At 39.3% G+C, this 19,117-nt stretch overlaps 1 protein-coding gene across 2 annotated transcripts in view; it reads right to left on the minus strand.

Moving 5' to 3' along the window:
- The window catches only part of NETO1 (neuropilin and tolloid like 1), a 62,672-nt gene extending 50,468 nt beyond the window's left edge, over positions 1-12,204 (minus strand). The window contains exons 1-3 of one of the 2 annotated variants that reach the window (XM_054285267.1): positions 12,072-12,195; positions 8,437-8,490; positions 6,734-6,871 (exon numbers count right to left, since the gene is read on the minus strand). In XM_054285267.1, coding sequence (XP_054141242.1) covers positions 6,734-6,871; positions 8,437-8,490; positions 12,072-12,099 — 220 coding nt within the window. In that variant the 5' untranslated portion in view covers positions 12,100-12,195. Of the gene's footprint in view, positions 1-6,733; positions 6,872-8,436; positions 8,491-12,071 lie in introns of both variants that reach the window. The other variant, XM_054285268.1, reaches the window with a different exon arrangement.
- Positions 12,205-19,117: the final 6,913 nt, after the last annotated feature.

A 19,117-nucleotide genomic window follows, 5' to 3' on the forward strand; every position in this document is an offset into this window, starting at 1 on the left:
ATTACTCACATAAGAAGAGAGATTATTTAAAATTAACTGAGTAAGAAGATATCAGGTAAATTTTGAAATCTTTACATAAGAGCACATAGTCAGATCCCTCTTACAACTATTTCATGTAGATGAATACAGCCTCATTTTATAAGAAACATTTAAGAAGTGAGTTAATAAAATATCTTATTTGAAAAAGAAAATTATTTTAACAGCTTTACTTACAATGTCAATATAATTGACGATTGATATTTACTGAAACATTTAATTTAACATAAGAAAGAAATCTTTTTTACTGTTCTCAATCTGAAGACATTCACATTCAGGGAAATAGTAGTGACTTGTCATTATTTATACCGATTTATGGGAAATTTGTGAACTTCATGCCCATACAAATTCAATAGAAGAAGCAGAGGTCTGTGTTTTACATATAATTGCACGAAATTCACAGTCTATGGAAAAGAAGCTACTTTGAAAATACAAAAAAATTTACAAAAGTAAGGTCAGATAATAAAGCTTGTGAAGGAGATCATAATGATGTTATCCTTGGTGAGGTTTGAAAACCAAAGTAAATCTTTTTATATTCTAGTAAAAGATTAAATTCCTGGAAGATATCATAGTTAATATTATTCAGAAGTTTCTATCCTTGAATTTACACATTTTAAAAATTATTGATTCAAACTCAACTAAGCACTACGAGGACAGAAGAGAGCAATCAGTGACTTTCAATTTGGGATCATATTCTGCATTCTTTATTCCATTTAAGGAGATTTGTTGAGAGCTGTTCATCATCCACCTAAGGACTACAGAGTCAAGTATCAAAAACTTTCCTGAAAACACTTTAAGTAATCTTAAAAATGCTCATCATGGCTTGAAAATCTCACACATTCATGACTCCAATGTTATGCCATTAACCTGTCTAGAGCTTTATTATTATGTTTTAATGTCACAAACTAGATATGAAGATCGATTCTCCTACTACTGACTGCCAGCTACGCTGACATACAGCAACACAGCTGCTGTGCTTCCCATAGACACAAAGTGATTGCTTCAAAAATGGCTCATGCCATTATCATAACACATTTGTCCTTTAAAATCTTTCTTTTCTGCTGCCTTGTTTGATACCAAGAAGAAGATTACAAGTGCTGGCCCATAGTTAAATCCTTAACAAGTCTTCTCTGTATCCAAGACTCATGTAATGTCAAAAAAGGCCACAAGGCCCCCTTAGAGTTCAGTCATTTGACATCATTTTTGGTGTTGAAAAGGAACCCTAGACCCAACTATAGGTTTGGTCTAGGAGGCTCTGAAGTAAAGGGAAAGATTGTGGATAAATAAAAATCAGGCCTACTGAGTTGCATATGAGAGCTATTGGCTATGTGAATGAATGACCTGAGATAAAACAACATTTCCACAACCCTAATCTCCATGTCTCTCTCTGAATCTCACACTGCCAACCAGTTTTATGACCAGAATATTGCTATAGCTCACACTATTCTGCTTTTATTAGTTTTTTGACAAAATCAAGATGAGGCTTTTCCTAGTGAAGCTCAGATCTTGCTATAGGATCAGAGAGAATCACATCAGCTCAAGGAGAGCTCAAGTTTCCACTTTTCCCTGAAGGCCCTGTGAGTAGAGGCTACTTCACTTTAAGAATGGAGCATTGAATATTCATTAGCAGCACTTCTCCACTGGGGATAAAACAAGGCTGGAGATTGAGTTTGAGGGCTGGACCACTGCCTGATCACATCCTTAAATGTAAAGTCATGTTCTGGCTTCATTTTGGCCATGCCATTAAGAGCAGTTCAGCAACTCCAGGGTGCAGCACAAGCATCCATGGCCTTTTCATAAGGTGCTTTTAAAAGCACTTCTGTTTTTCTTCTTGTGCTTCATATTTAGTTAATGGTTAAATGTTTTGTTTGCAATAATCTACGTAAGACACAAATTTAATCAAAACTTCCTCGATATGACCATAAGTGATGAAAACACATAATTCAAATTCTCAACTTTAAGTTCCTTTAAGTAAAAATGATATAATCTCACACTTATGCTCTGGCTTTAATGAGTTGTTTCTTTACCCAGCACAAGGTAGAAGAAGCAGCTATTGTTTAAACACACATCTTGTGCCACACCTTTTGCAACAAAGTGTGTGTAAATGAGGTCACAGAAATAAACTGGGGACAAGTGCAGAATAGTCACTAATAATAGTGTATGTGTTCCTATAGAAAAATAAAACAAAACAAAACAAAAAATCCAGAATATGCAAATCTTCCAGACTGTATTCACATCTGGCCATCTAATCAAAAAGGAGGGATGGAGTGGTTATTTCTGGTATCCTAATTAACAGGTAAAGTCCATTCACATCTTCAGACCTTCTTCTGTGGCTATGATGTCAGGCAAAGTTGTTGCCCTCTCCAAATGAAATATATTGAATAATGTCTCATAAAATGACTTGATTTCAAATGCCACAACTTCCATATTTAATTTCCAATTATCTTTTTTCAAAAAATGTTTAGAACCATGGAAAGGCCTACTTAATGCTTGCATGTCTTGTCTTATTTTTCATCTAATTATCTTATACAAGTGCTTCTTGAGATTTTAAATCCAATGGAAAAAATAAAGGAGTCATTGGGTTCCATTTGCAGTAGAACAGTTGCAGCAAAACTGCACAATTAAGGTTTTAATTCTGATCAACCTCTAAGTCTGTGTAGTGACAGCTGAAGTTAAGTGCAAAAATCTGTTTCAATTTGCCACACTGCATGGAAATGAGAAACAGCTCAACACCTACTGCCATGTCTATGAGCTGTTGCCCTACTAATAGTTTCAATAATCCTCATTCCTTCTGGTTATCCTGCTATTATTGATAAGGAAACCATATTTATCTTCATTTGAAAAGAGGGTTCTTTCATTGTTTCGGTGAAATTTTTTTCAACACAAAAATCATTGTGAAATACAAAAGGACTATGAGGAGAGGTTTTTCACTTGGTGATAACATTACAATTTTCTAACACTTGTGAAATATCATGAAAGAGTTTAGTAGTCTTTTGTGAGAACATGAGATTTTCAAGATTGATAACTCTGTATGTTCACAAACTTGTAAAGTGGAAGATATATTTTATATCTCCATATATCAATTCTAGTCCATACCTGTATTTATAAACAAGCAATTATTAAAAGAAGAGTGGTTACAATTTTACAGGTTTTCCTCTTATAGGACTGTTAAACCCATTCTCAAGTTATAGTGTGTATAGTATTAGTATCCCACTCCCCAAATATTTTAATACAAATAAAAGCCTTTTCTCCTGCAAAATCTCCTGTGCAAATTTCCTTCTATAGCACATATGCCAAATGTTCTGCAGTCTGGCAAAGGTTATTGCTGTCACTGCTGTGATTGTTCTGGGCAGCTGTGAATTTTGTCAGGTTAGAATCATGAATATGCAAAATAAGGGTGAAATTTGGCCAATTTTTCTCAGCTCATTTTCTATGTTTTCTATACGCCAACTAAGATTGAAACAAAAAAAAAAAAAAGAAAAAAAAAGAAAAAACCAAACAAAAAGAAAAGATTCTCACTGCATTTTGAAAGGCAGATGGGATTCATCAGAAGCTCCTTGGGGAGTTGTATCAGCCCTCCTCCAAGCCTCACTTATGACACTTCTCTGTAGCATAACAATTTTTGTACAGAGGCCATGATTTCTAGATGACTTAAAAAATTTCCTTTAAAAAGGCATTCAACCTAGACTTTAAAATTCCAGTGATAATGAACTCTTAAAACAACTCTTAGTTGTTCTAAGGGTTCATTATCACTACTACTAAATCAGAATAAAAAAAAAAGGAAAAAAGCAGAATAACCTAAGAAACTTCCAACTGTTAGATTTGCTTATGTCTTTGCTAGGATAAAAGCCTCTGCAGTCAGGAATCTCCTTTTCTTTCAGAAATTCACAGTCTATGATCATGGCAACTTTTGCCAGCTCCTTTATGTCACCAAAATAATTCTGACATGACAAAAGGAGTTTTTTCCTCCCCATTGAGCTACAATGGGGAGGAAAAAAATTGCGATGAAATTCAACTGTTTGCTACACACTACAAAGCTGGAGTGCTCGGTAAAGACCAATAAAGTCACTAGGAACTGTGTTTAAATTTGCCCCAAGACTATGTTTGATAGCAAATAAATGAAGGAATGAATGCAAGCAGCCAGGAAAGAACGTAGTGATTCATTTATGCATTTATGCCCACATCATACAGCTTTCAGTATGTTATATACAGTCCTGGTAGGCTGAACTCCCTGAGACATACAACAGGGAGATAGTGATTGGGGGATGATATTATAGACAATATCAACAGTCCCTCTAGTTTGGTACTTGACATTCAACAAGATTCAGAAGCTGTTCAAGCATATGGAAATTTCAATTCTAAATATAGAAATGAAATGCATAAAGAGATGTTTCTGTCTTACTCTAAAATATTTATTTCCTCCATTAGTCAGGATTATCCACAATTTCTGTAGATTGTTATCTGATTTCAAATACATTGCTATAAGTATTTCATAAATCCTTTAATATCAGTGTCTTATGACAATGAGTTTCACAGAATATAAAAGATGTGGGGAAAATTTGATACTTGCTAGACTTCTTTATCATTTTCTGTTATTTTGCAAGTTGCAAAAGGAATAAATATGGACAAATGATTTATTCTAATTACAAAAAAGTTTTTTGTAGACCTTCAGTACTTCTTTTGCCTTTTTTTTTTTAAATCTGACACATTTAAAAGTATTATTGTTCAGACATCTTCCTATATCTCTGCTTATTTTGGTGACATTTTCCAGACAGACATGGCTATTTCTGATTTTTATAGAAGACAGAAATAGACATGGGGAGATCAGAGCTGAAAATGTTGTGCAATGCCTATGGTTCATTGTGGGTCTTAAAATGACCAGCTGCAATCTAAGCTGTTATTAGGCTGGATGGGAAGAAGAAAATACTCATGCCATAGAAAAATTGTGTTCAACTGGATTTTACAAGATTGAACTTTCTGATAAATTATAACAAGATGTCTGTTGAGTTTACTCTTTTCCTTATACATTGCTCTAAACTTGTCCATATGAAATTTCATCTTTGTCATAGAAGTTTGTTGATTAAATCTTTCCTTCTTAAATTGTTCTTTGGCATTTTTAGCTATTTTAGATCGCATTATTTCAACAGTGTATTTTTGCAATTTTTCAGCATATTATATTTTTGTAAGTAATTAATAACTATTATAAAGATAAAAGTTTTTACTATATTAGGCTTTCAAGCACCTTCTGACTGTGAGGAAGAATGTCAGGAGATGGGACTATTAGTGGGACTAAATTTAGTGGGACTAAATTTTACAAAATGGTGGGTTATTTCCAACACCATTTCACTTTATTGACAAAACATTCTGTGTTTCATATCTTTGAAGATAAAACACGCTTGGTTCTTCCCAGTCTCACAGGAGTGTTAGATAATTTGGTCAATAGATGCAAAAAGACCCAGATCTAGCAACATAAGTGTAATTGGAAAAAAATAATGCTAAGTTGTACTTTTCAAACCTATGCATTTATCTTCTTCAAAATTTATTATTTTAAACCAATTACTAAACTATGCTGGAATTTAATTATTTACCATATATTTGTTTAAATTTCAGACATACACAGACTAGCTTAAATTTTACTTTAAGAGTTTGTTTGGCTACATTATTTATAATCACCTCTTCTGACTTACTTTAGTCAAGTTATCTAGCACCAAAGTGAAAGTCAGTCATTTTCTTGTGACTTTTGACTTTCTAAAAGTACAGAGTGTGTGTGAGTCTAGAGCAGTTCATTCAATTTAAATCAGCTATATATCTTTGGAAATATATCTTGGCGCTACCTGCATCTTTTGTAAAATAATGATTTCTGTAGTTCCTCACTCCATCATTAATTCATTAATTATTCTCTAAATGAAGCATGGATAGAAGACTATCACTGTTTTATTCTAAATGTATTCTCAACTCATGAAAGAAGTTTTTTGATTCCAGGGATTTACTATACAGTACATGATTCATCTTTTCTGAGTTCTGAGAGGATCTAACTTCTATTACTTTCCACAGATTCATTATCACAACAATCTCTCCAGCATGCATTGTACTAAGACTGATGAAAAGAAACCACAGTTTGTTTGTAATACACCTTTAGGCTTTCCTACATCACTTCCATGCTTGCAATTGTATACTCTTTAAAAACTAAGTTTTAGAGATGCTTTGTCTCCTCTAGTTTTTTTTGTAGGTTGGGTTTATTTCATTTTCATTTCTTATGAACAACTGGATAGAAAATAATTTTAACACTCACTACATGGATATTTTCTGTATGACTTCTTTTACTGTACTAAGCTTGTCATCCCTGGTTCAGTTACAATAAGTTTAAAATGTCTGCATGAAAGTCAAAAGCATTTTTGTTTCCCATATTCACTTTTACTACTCATTTTAAAATATCCTTTCTTCTGTCACATTGCATTTTAGGTTCTATTCATTTTCTAAACATCCTGGAATAAATTCCTGAAGTACTGAGTCTTACATACATACCACCTTAACTAATTTATTAGCTATATCAAAACAGAAATCAAGAGGTTTCTCTAAATATTTTTCTGTCTGGAAAATATTTGTTATCATGACTTTACCTACTCTTCACCTATAATAAAACATATTCTTTTTAATACAGTTGATGGTAAAACATAAAGATTCTTCTTTTGGTCACCTTCTATAATGTAGACACACTCTCTGTCTGGAGGATATTTGTTGGGGTAATTTGGAGAGGTGAAGATGCCTCCTTCTGCATATTTTGTCCAAGTTCCACACTGCACTGGTCTCTGTCCTTCGGAAACACTTTGCTTTTCTGTGAAATGATGACATTAAGCATTATATAATTAGCCCAAAAATTATCATGTATATGTGACACTTAGAACTCTTTTACAGGATAAATACAACATCCCCTTTTCTGTCAGTCACCTCAAACTTTTGTCTCTTGAGACTGAGTATGATAATTGATCTAGGGGAAAAGAAGGCTGTTTTTTAGGGGTACAAACATATAATTCTTACTCAAGATATGCTTTTCAAAGCAGAGGAGAGGTTTGAGTGTCTAGGGGAAAATAAATTTGCATTGCTTTTAAAATAATAACTGTCTAAGGAAAGCACGTGCTTGAGAATTGGAAGGCAGGAATTTCCCACTCATACCTCTCAAAAAGCTCAAGCATGTGCTCTATCAGCAATCTTCATGCCATAATACAGGAATACATCAGCCACAAAACTGAGGAAATAACCCAGAGAATTATGATCATATATAGAAGTTGTTTTAAATCTACAGCATATTTAGTCTATATTCACTGGACAGAGGTAGACAGGGGGATTCCTGGAATCTGGTTCATAGATTTTTTTTATCTCACTGTTTTCTGTAAAATTAATAAATAGCTCTGAGGCCAGGAATCACAGCCCAGAACTCTCCTCCTCCTAAGTGAATCCTCAGAGAGCAAGAGTCTTGTCTGCTTTCTTCCTAGCCCTGAATCTCTTGCATTTCTTTCTGGTTTGGGCCAGCTCAAGCTGAAGAAGATCAGGGATCCCTTCCTAAGCATCTTGCTTTGACAAGTAGGCTAAAATGAGGGGGATTCTTCAGAAGGAAATATATCTAGGCTGCTATTAAAGGCAAGGATAGTAGGTTCTAGACAGATGTTGCTCTGAATGAGGTTTTTAATAATCAGAGAGCTGTCCCATATAACTTAAGCCCCCAGTGTGTAAAGGTGTTTGAGTAAAGGTGTTTGAGACTCCCTCTTCGGATCAATGGATGAAAACAAGAACTTTCCAAGGATGATAATAACCATCTGAGATCTGACTTATACTATGTTTTTTCTTATATACTATGTATTTTCTTTACATTTCTTTTTCACCCTGGTCCATATCCAGGCAGAATATGACATGGAGCCTAATTTCCTGCAATAAATTCCAGCCTGCAGGGACTGTGCATTCAGACACAGGTTCAGACATACACTGTGCTTAGCAGCATTCCCTGCTAGGCTCTCCTCACACTGAGCATCCAAGCCTCTAATGAATCTCTTTCACTACTCCCCCTGCACAAGCGCACTCATGATACCAAATTTCAGGTTTTTAATTAATTATACTTCAACAAGAAAAAAGGTTTTAAGTGTAGGTATCTGAGTGCCCAAACTGGACTTCCCATTTTGAAAGTAGGAGTATTTTATAGCCCTTAGTTAGAGTCAGGCTGAGCCTGATGAGCACCCCTGGATTTTTTGTGTATATACAGTCATGTGAATACTCCAAACAAATGGACAAAGGGTAGACACTGGAAGTAAATGAGCTGCTAAAAATTTCAAAAACTAAACTAAAAACTCAAATCCATATTTTGGTCTCTAATAAATTTTCTAACAAAAATGTTTGATGTTTACATACCTGTTCCTTTTTTGGTTGCCCCAGACAAATGTAGGATGATTAGACTTGCTACAACTGAAAGAGAAATATGCATTAAATATCACAGAGTGATAGTTTCTGCAATCAAATGACTTGTACTCATATATCTCACAAGAACACAAATGAAATAGCATTGCTGTAAACAAAAAGTTTCATTTTACTTGAATCTTTTAATTGCACATATGGTATAAGCAAGTTTCTTCATGGCCTGTTCTTGTAAGTACTTATCTTTGCAAATGTAGGCAAATAAAGAGGAAATCTTTTGAGTTTAAAACAAAACCCACAGGCACTGATGTTCTCATCTTTTTTTTTCCTTTTTCTTTAATATTAGAGAAAAAACATTTTTACCAAAACCTATTTATATAATAATAGTTCATGTCAGTAGTAGAAAAGTGGCTGCTTTTAACAGAGGGAGACAAAATTTCAGTGCCACTGTATGTACTAATGTCTCTCAGTATGGCATAATAAAATTTGAAAATGAGCACTGGGAGTAGGAAAGAAGTGAGAGGTTGGGTTCTTCACATCCATCAAAGCATTTGCAAATCTCTAGTGAAGTAAATTATTGTGTGTGCTTAACAATCTCATTAATCTATTTTGACTTGTCGAGAGGGTGTTGCTTTTTTGCTGCAGTGAATCTGCAGCCCACTTTGCAAACAGGTATCTGCTGTCTCCAACTGTGATAGGACAACTGTGCCTCTTGGAAACAGATACAACCTTTCTGAAATGGACTTTGACCTGGAGATAAATGACTGGGTTTCTGGGAATTTCCAGATGTAATAGCTTGACTAGAAAAGGCTGAGGCAAACACTTAGTAGAGTAATAATGAGACTGATTTGTAAGATCAAAGTCACTAGCTAGCTACCTGATGAAGAAATCACACACTGCTTTTCTTGTCATCATTCATATCTTCTTTGGCTCTCAGAGAAAGTGGAATAGCAAGTGCAGAAGAGAACAGATCCATCAGTTCTTGGAGTGCTTAGGGCTTTGCCCCGGCTAGTCTGGCATCAGGCCCAATCACAGTGCCCAGGCTGCACTGACTTTAAGGTGGAAATGAAGCTGCATGCTTATTCAGAGCATTTTGGATCAGTCAGCTACCATTCTGTTGATGACTATGACGAGGAACTGATCAATTAATAAAAGTAATTGAATTACATACTTTATTCTTATTTTCCCTAAGAGACACTAAAAGCCACCATTGGCTAGTAGCTATGATCCTTTACAAGATGGTGCTTTCAACATTTTCACCTTTTTTATCACAATTTATGTGTAATTTTCACTCCAAAGGAAGCCATTCTCCATATTTCCAGCATTCTGATGGCATTGAGATCCTTATTTCTATGACTTTGACCTTTTCCATGTGACAAAGGGTTTGAGGCATGGATGATGGCTGCCCTATTAAGCAGGGTAAGATTGAAATTCTGGGAAAATGAAGGCTTGGCAGCAAATTCACTATTTCTTGTTCAGGCTCACAGCCTCTAGAGATGGATGTTGGCAGCACTGATAGTTAAAACTCTTGTGTGTCACGGGCATTCAGTGAGAACACTACACCTTCTGCTTGGATCTGAATGCTACCTAGCCATTTATGCCTGTAACTCTCCTCAGGGATGAATTCTGGAAACACAGGCTACTGGGACTCTGCCTGCCAACTCTGTCAAAATCCAAAGGCAAGGCAGGAGTCACCCCTTTACTGAGTTGCTCATTTCCTTTAGCTGTGTTTCATGCAGTGATCATAGTGCATCTATGCCTGTAATCTTCAGCAGCCTACACCTAATTTCTCAATAGTGCAAAGTGGATTGGTGCTCAAATGTGGAATCAGCTGCTGGTGTTCTGTCTGCCCATAAATTTGTGGAAGCTAGAATAGGACACACGATAACTGAACAAACTCCATGTGAGAAGTGTTTCTTTTAGGCAATTAATAACAAAATCAATGCATATCTGATTCTTACATGTTCATTTCAAGCATCTTTATCTATTAGGTCTCCCCTCATTTTCTATACAGATAAAAGTGAAGTTCAGAGAAGTAAAGAGAGTTGGTCCAAGCCACAGATATATTTTACCAAGACGACAAAAGCCCCACAGCTCTTTTCAGTTCCAGCTGTAACTGTTAGAAAAGAGGTTTCCAAACCACAAAGCCGTTTTCATAAAGCATAGAGCTTTACTTAAATGTCATTATATCAGTATTTGCTAGTAATAAGCTGTCAAAATAATCTTGATAATAAAGTCTAATAGACAAGCAGAGACTTAGAAACTAAGTGTTTGAGGGTTTTGGTTTTATTCTAGACATATAATACCTAACATTTGGATAGATGAAGTGAAACACTTCTCCCATGTTAAAAAGAAAAAAATAAAAAAGAAAAAGGATCTTGCTTTAGTGTTATTAACAACAGCACCAAAATACGCAAGTTGCCAGAAAGTAATTAAAATTGTGGTCTTCTTGGGAAAAGCCAACACAAATACATATTATTCAAGTAGACAAGGCAGACCATTTTATTCTATGATCCCACTGCACAAATGCACCCCTGACACCCAATTTGAGGTTTGAATTTCTCATGCCTTTTTCTTTCTCAAGCCACAGAAAAATAGCAGTGCTTTTCAGAGGGGGGGGGGGGGGGGAAACAAGACCCCAAAGGGACCAACCATGGAACCTTCACTCATTGAAAACTGTCACCTGGGAGGTGTTGGAAGCATAGCAACATTATTGCCATTATCTCGGTTTGGGAATTATTTTAAAGAAGTTTCCACAAAATTTCTTGTTGCATTCTCACTGTCTTCCCTCCTAATCACGGGTGTAATTATAATCGTGCTTTCTAGTGCCACTCTGATTACGCATCTTTCCATCTTTTTTGGATCTGTGCATTCTTTTTTCATTACAAGCTGTACATTAAGTGATTTATCTCTTGGCCAGGCTTTTAGGAGGCTGTGATTTGGCACAGACGTGGCTTAGCCTGGCGAAGAGTTGTTGGACAAGCAATACCTGGTCATAGCGCTATTGCACAGGTGTGGGCGCGCAGAGAAGTGCTGGGAGGAACTGGGGCCACTCAAGCCCCTTCAGAACAGCGGACCCTCCGCAAAACGCAGGCGGGAGAGGGAGTCCCACCTCGCACCTTGAGGCCCCTAAGGTCTCGGACGAGCAGGTGATATATTTCGGTGCCTCCTTGCTAATCCTGGTGGATTTCAACCGAAAGCGCCGCCCCCGCCCCGCGGCTCTCCGGGATCCGTGCCCGGTGCGGCCGCCCCCGCCCCCGCCGCGGCTCCGGCGCTGCCCCGCGCCCCCTCACCCTCGGCACCGCTTGGGGCCCCAGCGGGGGCAGCTCGCTCCCTCCGCTCTCTCCCGGCGCCGCCAAAGCCACCGGAGCTGCCGTGGTGCCCGGGTGAAAGCTCCAGCCCCGGAGCGTGCCCCTCCGCCCGCCCCACGGCGCTGGCAGACGCCGGCTCCCCTCCGGAGCTCCGCAGCGCTGTGCGGGAGAGGATGCGGTGTGGGCGTGGGGGAGTTCGCCCCTGGCCCAGGGAGCCTGGGCGTCCCGTTAGCCAGGCAGGTGCGGAGGCAGCGGAGGGCAGGAGCCCGTGCGCGGCGGCGGAGCTCGGTCGGGGGTGGGAAGGGGGAGATTGATACTCACTGTGAAAGAAGCTGCGCCCATGGGTCATGTCTGTTCCTTACACAAGGGGCTTCGGTCTCCACTAATTCCATTTAGATACGGGAGGACTTCCAGTGGCGGGGAGAGGATGGAAGTAGGAAAAGAAGAAGAAGAAGAAGAAAAAAAAAAGGAAAAAAAAAAAGCCCACACACACAGCAGAGCCGAGCAGCCTTTCCTCTCCCTCGCTCTCCCTCGCCGCCTTCAAATGATCACCGCCGGCTCAATCCCATCACAGCCGAGCGATCACCAGCACCGCCACGAGCGGTGCATCGCGGCGGCGGCGGCGGCGGGCAAGGCGGCGGCGGCGGCGGCGGCCCGCGCATCCAGGTGCCGGCGGGCGGCGGCGGAGCGAGCCGAGCCCCTAGTCACCAGTTTCATACAGAACCAAAAGCAGATCGAAGCATTTCCTGCAGGACTCCGAGCCCAGCGACTTCCAGCCCTTCGGCTTCTTTTGATGCATTGAAGAAGGGATTAATGGGTCCGTCATCAGCTCCCTGTGCTTGCTCCTCTGAAGGGGTGGGGGCGGGCGGGAGGGAACCCAAAGAGGAGGGGTGGGGTAGAGAAAGATTTACCAAATAGGGGATTTAGTCATATTTGTGTGCAATGAGAACCTAATTAGAGAAGAAATCCTTTAAAATAGAAAAAAATCCATTTTTGCAAAACCCTCTCCCTGCGCATAACACACTATCAAGTGGTAGCAGCGGCAGGAGGCTGAAAACACATTGCACGGTCTGAAATCCCCTTGAGAATGGATGGAGCGAGAAAGAGATGGATGAGGACAGAGAGATGCCCCCTCACTTCTCCAGTCCAGGGCGAGAAGCAGGAGAAAACCGTGGAGACTCTTCCATTCATTCAGTGGAGGGGAAGGGGAAAGGAAAGAGGAGGGGAAGGACGGGAGGGCGGCAGCGGTGGGGAAGGAATGATTTCAAAACTGGGAAAGGAAGGGTAAGAGGAGAAGGATCGCTTCCCCTCTCCTAATCAGTTCATGGATCAGACAGAATGTTCATGAGTTCCTCCTTGACCTGCACCTGCCAAAGGGAAATTGGAAAGATTTTCCCCCTTGAGAGACGACTTCTTCCTCTGCACACCCACACCCACGCACGCACAAAGACACGCACACACACGCACTAAAGGGAGCAATAAAAGTTTATCTGCTAATCCTCCGGCCGCAGATACAATGATTACCTCTTCCAATCAGCCCAGAGACGACTGCAAAATCTCTCCCTTTCTCTCCCGCCCTCCCCCCGCGTCTAGGACTTATCTTCCACCCGAGCTACAACCCATCCCAAACACCCATCCCTTGGACGAGATTGCGGAGGGCTAGTGGTCAGGGCGGGAGGGACGGCGGCAGAATCTAGTAGAGAAAGCATATTAATAATAAGAGTATTGAGAGGGCCTGAAATGGTCTCAATGAAAAGCAACAGGGGAGGAAGAAGGGATGAGCAGAAAGGGCTGTGTCCCCAGCCCTGCAGAGCCGCGGCACCTCGACTCCCGCAGCGCCGCGGCCCCGGCGCTCCCGGCCCGGGAGAGGGGAGGGCGGCAGGAAAGGACAGGGAGTGAAGCGCACGTCTGGGGCGGCGGGGAGGGACGCGGAGAAGGGAAGATTTGTGTCACAGGAGTGCAGGGGGAACAGGATGGGATCCCCCGGCTCCTCTTCACCGCTGTTGCTGCGGCCAGGCTGCGGGAAAGCCTCCGACCCCAGCGGGATGGGGGCAGAGCCGGGATACCCGGGATACCCGCAGCCCCTGCCCGGGCTCCCCACGCCGCAGCAGCATCTCGGAGGCGGGGTCGGCTCCGCTCCTCCCTGCCCGCACCTGATGCTCACGCCGTTTGCAACGAGAAAAGTGTGTCTGGAAGCGCGGCCGGGGCAGGGAGAGGAGGGGGGTGTTGGGAAGGAGGCTGTAAGTCAACTAAAAATGAAATGCAGCCCGGCATCCTGCTTGGCGCTGGTGCGGAGAGCGCGGCGGGGGGGGGGTGAGCGCAGGTCGGAGGGCAGCGCTGGCTGCGTGCCCGCAGGGCCGGACGGGTCTGTCCCGCATCCCGGACGGGTCTGTCCCGCATCCCGGGCTCTGCCGGCGGGCTGGGGGCTGCGTTAGCCTAGGCGGGAGGCACATTGTCTTCAGGGCACCTTTTAATGAGGTGGGTACCTTTGCTGCCTTTGGGACAGCACTGAGCAGCACAGCAGCTATTCTGGAAGCTGCATGATGAGGAAGCCTGGATATTTATTTATGATTTATTTATTTATTTATTTATTTATTTATTTATTTTTCCCAGTAAAAAAACATGTTTTAATAAAAAGCCTCAGAGTTGTTGTTTTTTTTTTGCAGCCTGTGGGTGGTCTGCCCCATACTCTGGAATGAAGACTGTATCTTTCATCAATGCTTAGGATTGCAGGCAGTCAGTAATAACAGCGTACACATTAGGGTAAGGCAGAGGTGATCTTGGCTAGCAGGATTCACCCACTCAACCTGACTGAGCTCTTAAAAATCCTGCAGGGTGAGCAGGGTGCAGGGTTTTGCTACAGGGCTGTGAGTAAGCTCCTTATAATAAGGAATATAGAAGATGTAAGACTTTGTGAAGGCATTCACGTGTTTTGTGTAATCCGTCTTGCCATTAGCAACGTCAAGTTTGCAGCTGTTAATCTCAATAAACTGTCCTACTCTGCTTTCTAACCCTCTCAGCACTTTCTCTGACCTTCCTTATTCTCATCCACACTGAGTTACAGAACTTTATTTGTAGAGTAATTGAAAGACTGCTGATTTATCCATAGGATAAACTTCTATACAGATGTGCAGTCTATCTTAGGGAACAGTAGAGTAACAGAAAAAAGGTTGTGTTGAAAATAGCCAAATACAAATGTTTATAGACAGTCAGATGTTTCTTCTGCAGGATGATGCAGACATCCATATGGCTAAGTTTCAAGTTATAGTTACTTAAATAAAAGGTAATAGAACAAGTAGGCACAAAACAGCTGATTTTGCTGTTCTGGGAAATGTGCTGTGTCACATAATACAACAGTGAGCTTCACATTTTTCCTTTTCTGGAACAGGATGTTTCCAGTTTTAAAATTCCTAGATCTTTTATTGTCACTCATAATTTTAAGGACACCTTGCAATAGTATGGAGAAACAGAAAGTAGTACATACCAAGTGTGTTTATGCCAAAATGTAATCAGTAACCATCATTATGGAGGGAGACATCCACAAAATAAATGAGGCATGACCACAATGGCCACTGAGTGTTCTCTTTAGCAATGAGACCTTAAGGAGATATCTCAGGATCTACACCATTGAATGCTAAAAGCTTATGCAAGTGTTTATAAGCAAGTACCCAGGGTTTGTAATTTAGACACTGTTCAAAATTGCTTTCTGCCTCAGTAGATATCACTTCTGTAGAGAGTTTGAAAACAACCATAAACAATTGTGTCAAATAGCATCTTAGTAGTGTTAGGAAGTCTTTGGATTTACTTGCTAAAAGTCCTATTGATTTTAAAATGAGTTTAAGGGTTTTTTGGATTTTACATTTTTCTTAGAGTAACAACATTGGCTTATTTTATTATATGGAATGACAACTACACTTTTAGATTAGAAATGTACTTTTATTAGTTCTATATTGGTTGTCAGCTGAATCTTGTTTTTAAAAATAAGCAAGAAAACCCAACACAATTATGTTCCTTGATTCAGTACATACAATGCTATTCTTTGTAGTTTTAAATCATCCATTACACTGCAATCTCTTCATATGGTGCATTTTGTCGGCCTCTCTCTTTCACATTCACAGCTGAATTTTTCTATTGATTTTTAGAGCAATATGTTTGAATCCAGAATATTTTATTCAGCAACACATGAAGCACTTCCTTCCTGTTGTCTAACATCTTTGGGCAAACCTAAGACACTGATCAGCTTGAGGATGGTTGGTTTGGCAGAAAGGAGATCACTCATTTGTAGACTAGTTTAAGCACTGTGAAACAGTTCCAAATTGAGATTACAAGATGAAAAAAGGTAAATAAGCATGAAAATAGCTAACAGTTTTCTCCAAAACAGTAGTGTACAATCTGGTATTGAGATTTATGTGAAGGCACTGGACAGTTTTCTTCAACAGATAGAAAAAAAAGCTTTTGCCTCTGAATTGTGTTATGCTGGTGTTTCAATGTCAGAAAAAGAAAATAAAAATTCTGCTTTGCTGTCCCCCCCTTTCTGTGGTTAGCCTATATGTTTGCATGTCAAAAGCAAAATCCTGGGCAACTGGCTATAAATGGCCCTGTCCAGGCAGGGATTTGGAAAAGACAATCTCCATAAGTCCCTTCCCACCCCAAACACTCTGTGATGCTTTGAGTCTGTAAACAGACAGTGGGTGACAATGGATCATAAAGTGGGGGAACAGTTTCAGTGAGAAAAAGAAACTCCTTAATATTCAGCACAGACTTGGCTTGCTTTCAGTTTAGTGTGTAAGAAGATAATATATCTCGATTATTTTCTCCTTGAACCAGAGGAGATTATTCAGTCTCTGTTAAAATGGTAAGTTATTCACAATTAAAAATTCTCCAGCATGGAGGAACCTTAGGTAAATTACTCCATACCTTTCTCAATTAAATTCTTTCTTGTGAAAGCAAAACCTGTCAAGCATTTGTCCATCCTTTCTTGGCTGCTTTGAATAGTCTTGTCTTATCCCAACTCTGCCATTGACAACTGTTCTAACTATAGCCTAAAAAAACTAAGGGAATTAATTCCTCCTTTTGTAGATAAAAGACTGAAAGGATTCAAAATTGCCACCAGTTTCTCCCACATTTTCAACCAAACATTCCTTGAACTGGAAGAAACAGCACAGTTATGAAATGGAGAAGGCACTGGCTTCCTTATTTATGGAAAGCAATCTATGCTTCTGAGTGTGGGAAGGAAGACATACAAGAGTAGTATTTCTCTTCTTTATGCCTTTTGAAAAAACATTTTGGATTCTATGCTGTCATGCGTAATCACAGATGCACTGTTTGCCACAATTACTTTGTGAATGATTTTTTTTTTTTTTTTTTGCTAGAATGTAGAAAATCCAAACTACAGGCTCAGTATAACACATACACAGTGTGACATTTGGAAACACTGAAATGAATCATCAAGCTGATCAGCACATCTACATTCATGGTTTAGTTCAGATAAAAAGTGTGGTTCTAAAATGAATCTCCCAATTGCCCTCACTTACTGCATTTTGGATTGGAAATTGGAGCAGACTCTGAGTGTGTGAGCTGTTTTCCTTACAGATGAAACTGAGCTGAGAGATGTGTTCCTAGAGCAGTCTGTTTTCCAACTTCTAAAGGGCATGCAGCCCCACAGGAGCAGAGTAAAACTAGTGCTAAATAAATACAGGGACAGAGCAGGCATGGATAGCTCAGTACCAGCCATTTCACCTTCCAGAGAGGCTCCTTTTGCCCTGAATTGCACATTAACATGGACTTATTCAGTATTGCTTTCAACAGTGCCAGTAGCTGAAACATGAAAAACTGAAATATATTCCATTCTTTTGTGATGAAACACTTACAGAGAGGTATAACATATACCTTCCTGTGTGATATCAGGATAATGGAACATTTTAGTCCATTAAAATAACATCTTTCCTCTTATCCATTTCCTGGTCATTCACAGAACGTCTCTTGTAAGTGCAGAAGGACTTTGGGTCTGCACTCTTCCAACAAATGCGTTCCTGAATACAACATATTTAGAACATCTCTTCTGACACAGTTTTCTTGAAAATTAAAGTGCATTTCTGTTCTTTCAAACCAGCCTGGGGGATAACCCTTAAATATGAGAAGAAAGCAGTTTAAACAAGGAATTAAGAAAAATCTGACATCTTTCAACTGCAGTTTTTCATAGTTAGTCTTGTATTTAATAAGTGCAACTTGGATTACATGACACCACACAATTTCAATGGACAAAAGACTTCTACTGGACACTTTTATTTCTTCTTCTCTTTTTTTCTTTTATCCTGTTTGATTAGTGTCACTCTGAAATGGAATGAATTAAAAAGCAATTATTTGGGGTCATACAGGAATTGGCAAGGTTTCTTACTGTACTTAGTTTTCTTTCTTTATTTAGAACAGTGGTCTCCAAAATGGAGGGAAATTGTGGACTAGTAGAGTATATAATACAACCTGTTAGGTGCAGAAAGAACTTTTTTTTTACATCATTAATAAACAAAATAAAACAAAACAAAGCAAAACTATTTTTTAAAAAAAGTTTGTTAGCTCATCCTTAACTCATCCTTCTTAATTTCTCTTTTTTGTATGTGGTTTATAAATACAATGAATTAGTACAGTAGTGAGTGTATGTATTTTTTAAATAAATAAATAAACATATATTGGGCCACATACTTAAAAATCTCTTACTAACAAGGGTTTGCTACCAAAAGAGTTTGAAAAACACTAAAGTTCTGCCAGCTATCCCCTCTGAAGAAAATGGCATTGAATGCCAGCTATCCCCTCTGAAACAATGGAATCTGCTAGCTCAGATTCCACATTTAAGACAGAGATAAATTTGTCACTTAAATTAAAGCTTTCAAGAACCTTTAATTCTACCATTTCAAGAACAAGGGCAATCGAGAAGGTGGGGGGTGTTTTGGTTTGTTTGGTTAGTTGTTTTGGTTTTTTTCATTCACATGTTGCTGATTTTGTTCATGAATTAAACACAGACATGTTGCTATCTGAAAGAGCTCAAGAAATTCCATACCTGTTATTGGCAAAACCTGGAAGAAAGCTGTTGAACAGGAAGACTCAAAAAACTTTCACCTCTCCAAGTCATCTAGTAAGAATTTTGTGATTACTACTCTAAAATAACTAACATCAAATAAAACCCCCCGAAAATAAGAAAAAGAACAAGAAAAAATGATAAATAATCAGTTTTCAAAGAAACAACTGTAATAGTACATGAAACTCATGGCAAATCTTCCCAAGATTGTATTCTGAATCATCTATCACAGGTTAAGAATTTGAAGACAGCAGTAGAAGATAAATCATGGGAATCTGCATAATTTAAAATTAAA

Source organism: Melozone crissalis, unplaced genomic scaffold (genome assembly GCF_028551555.1).
Source record: "Melozone crissalis strain CALT ecotype California unplaced genomic scaffold, PUWL_Pcris_2 ptg000042l_1, whole genome shotgun sequence".
In the NCBI taxonomy this organism is placed as follows: domain Eukaryota; kingdom Metazoa; phylum Chordata; class Aves; order Passeriformes; family Passerellidae; genus Melozone; species Melozone crissalis.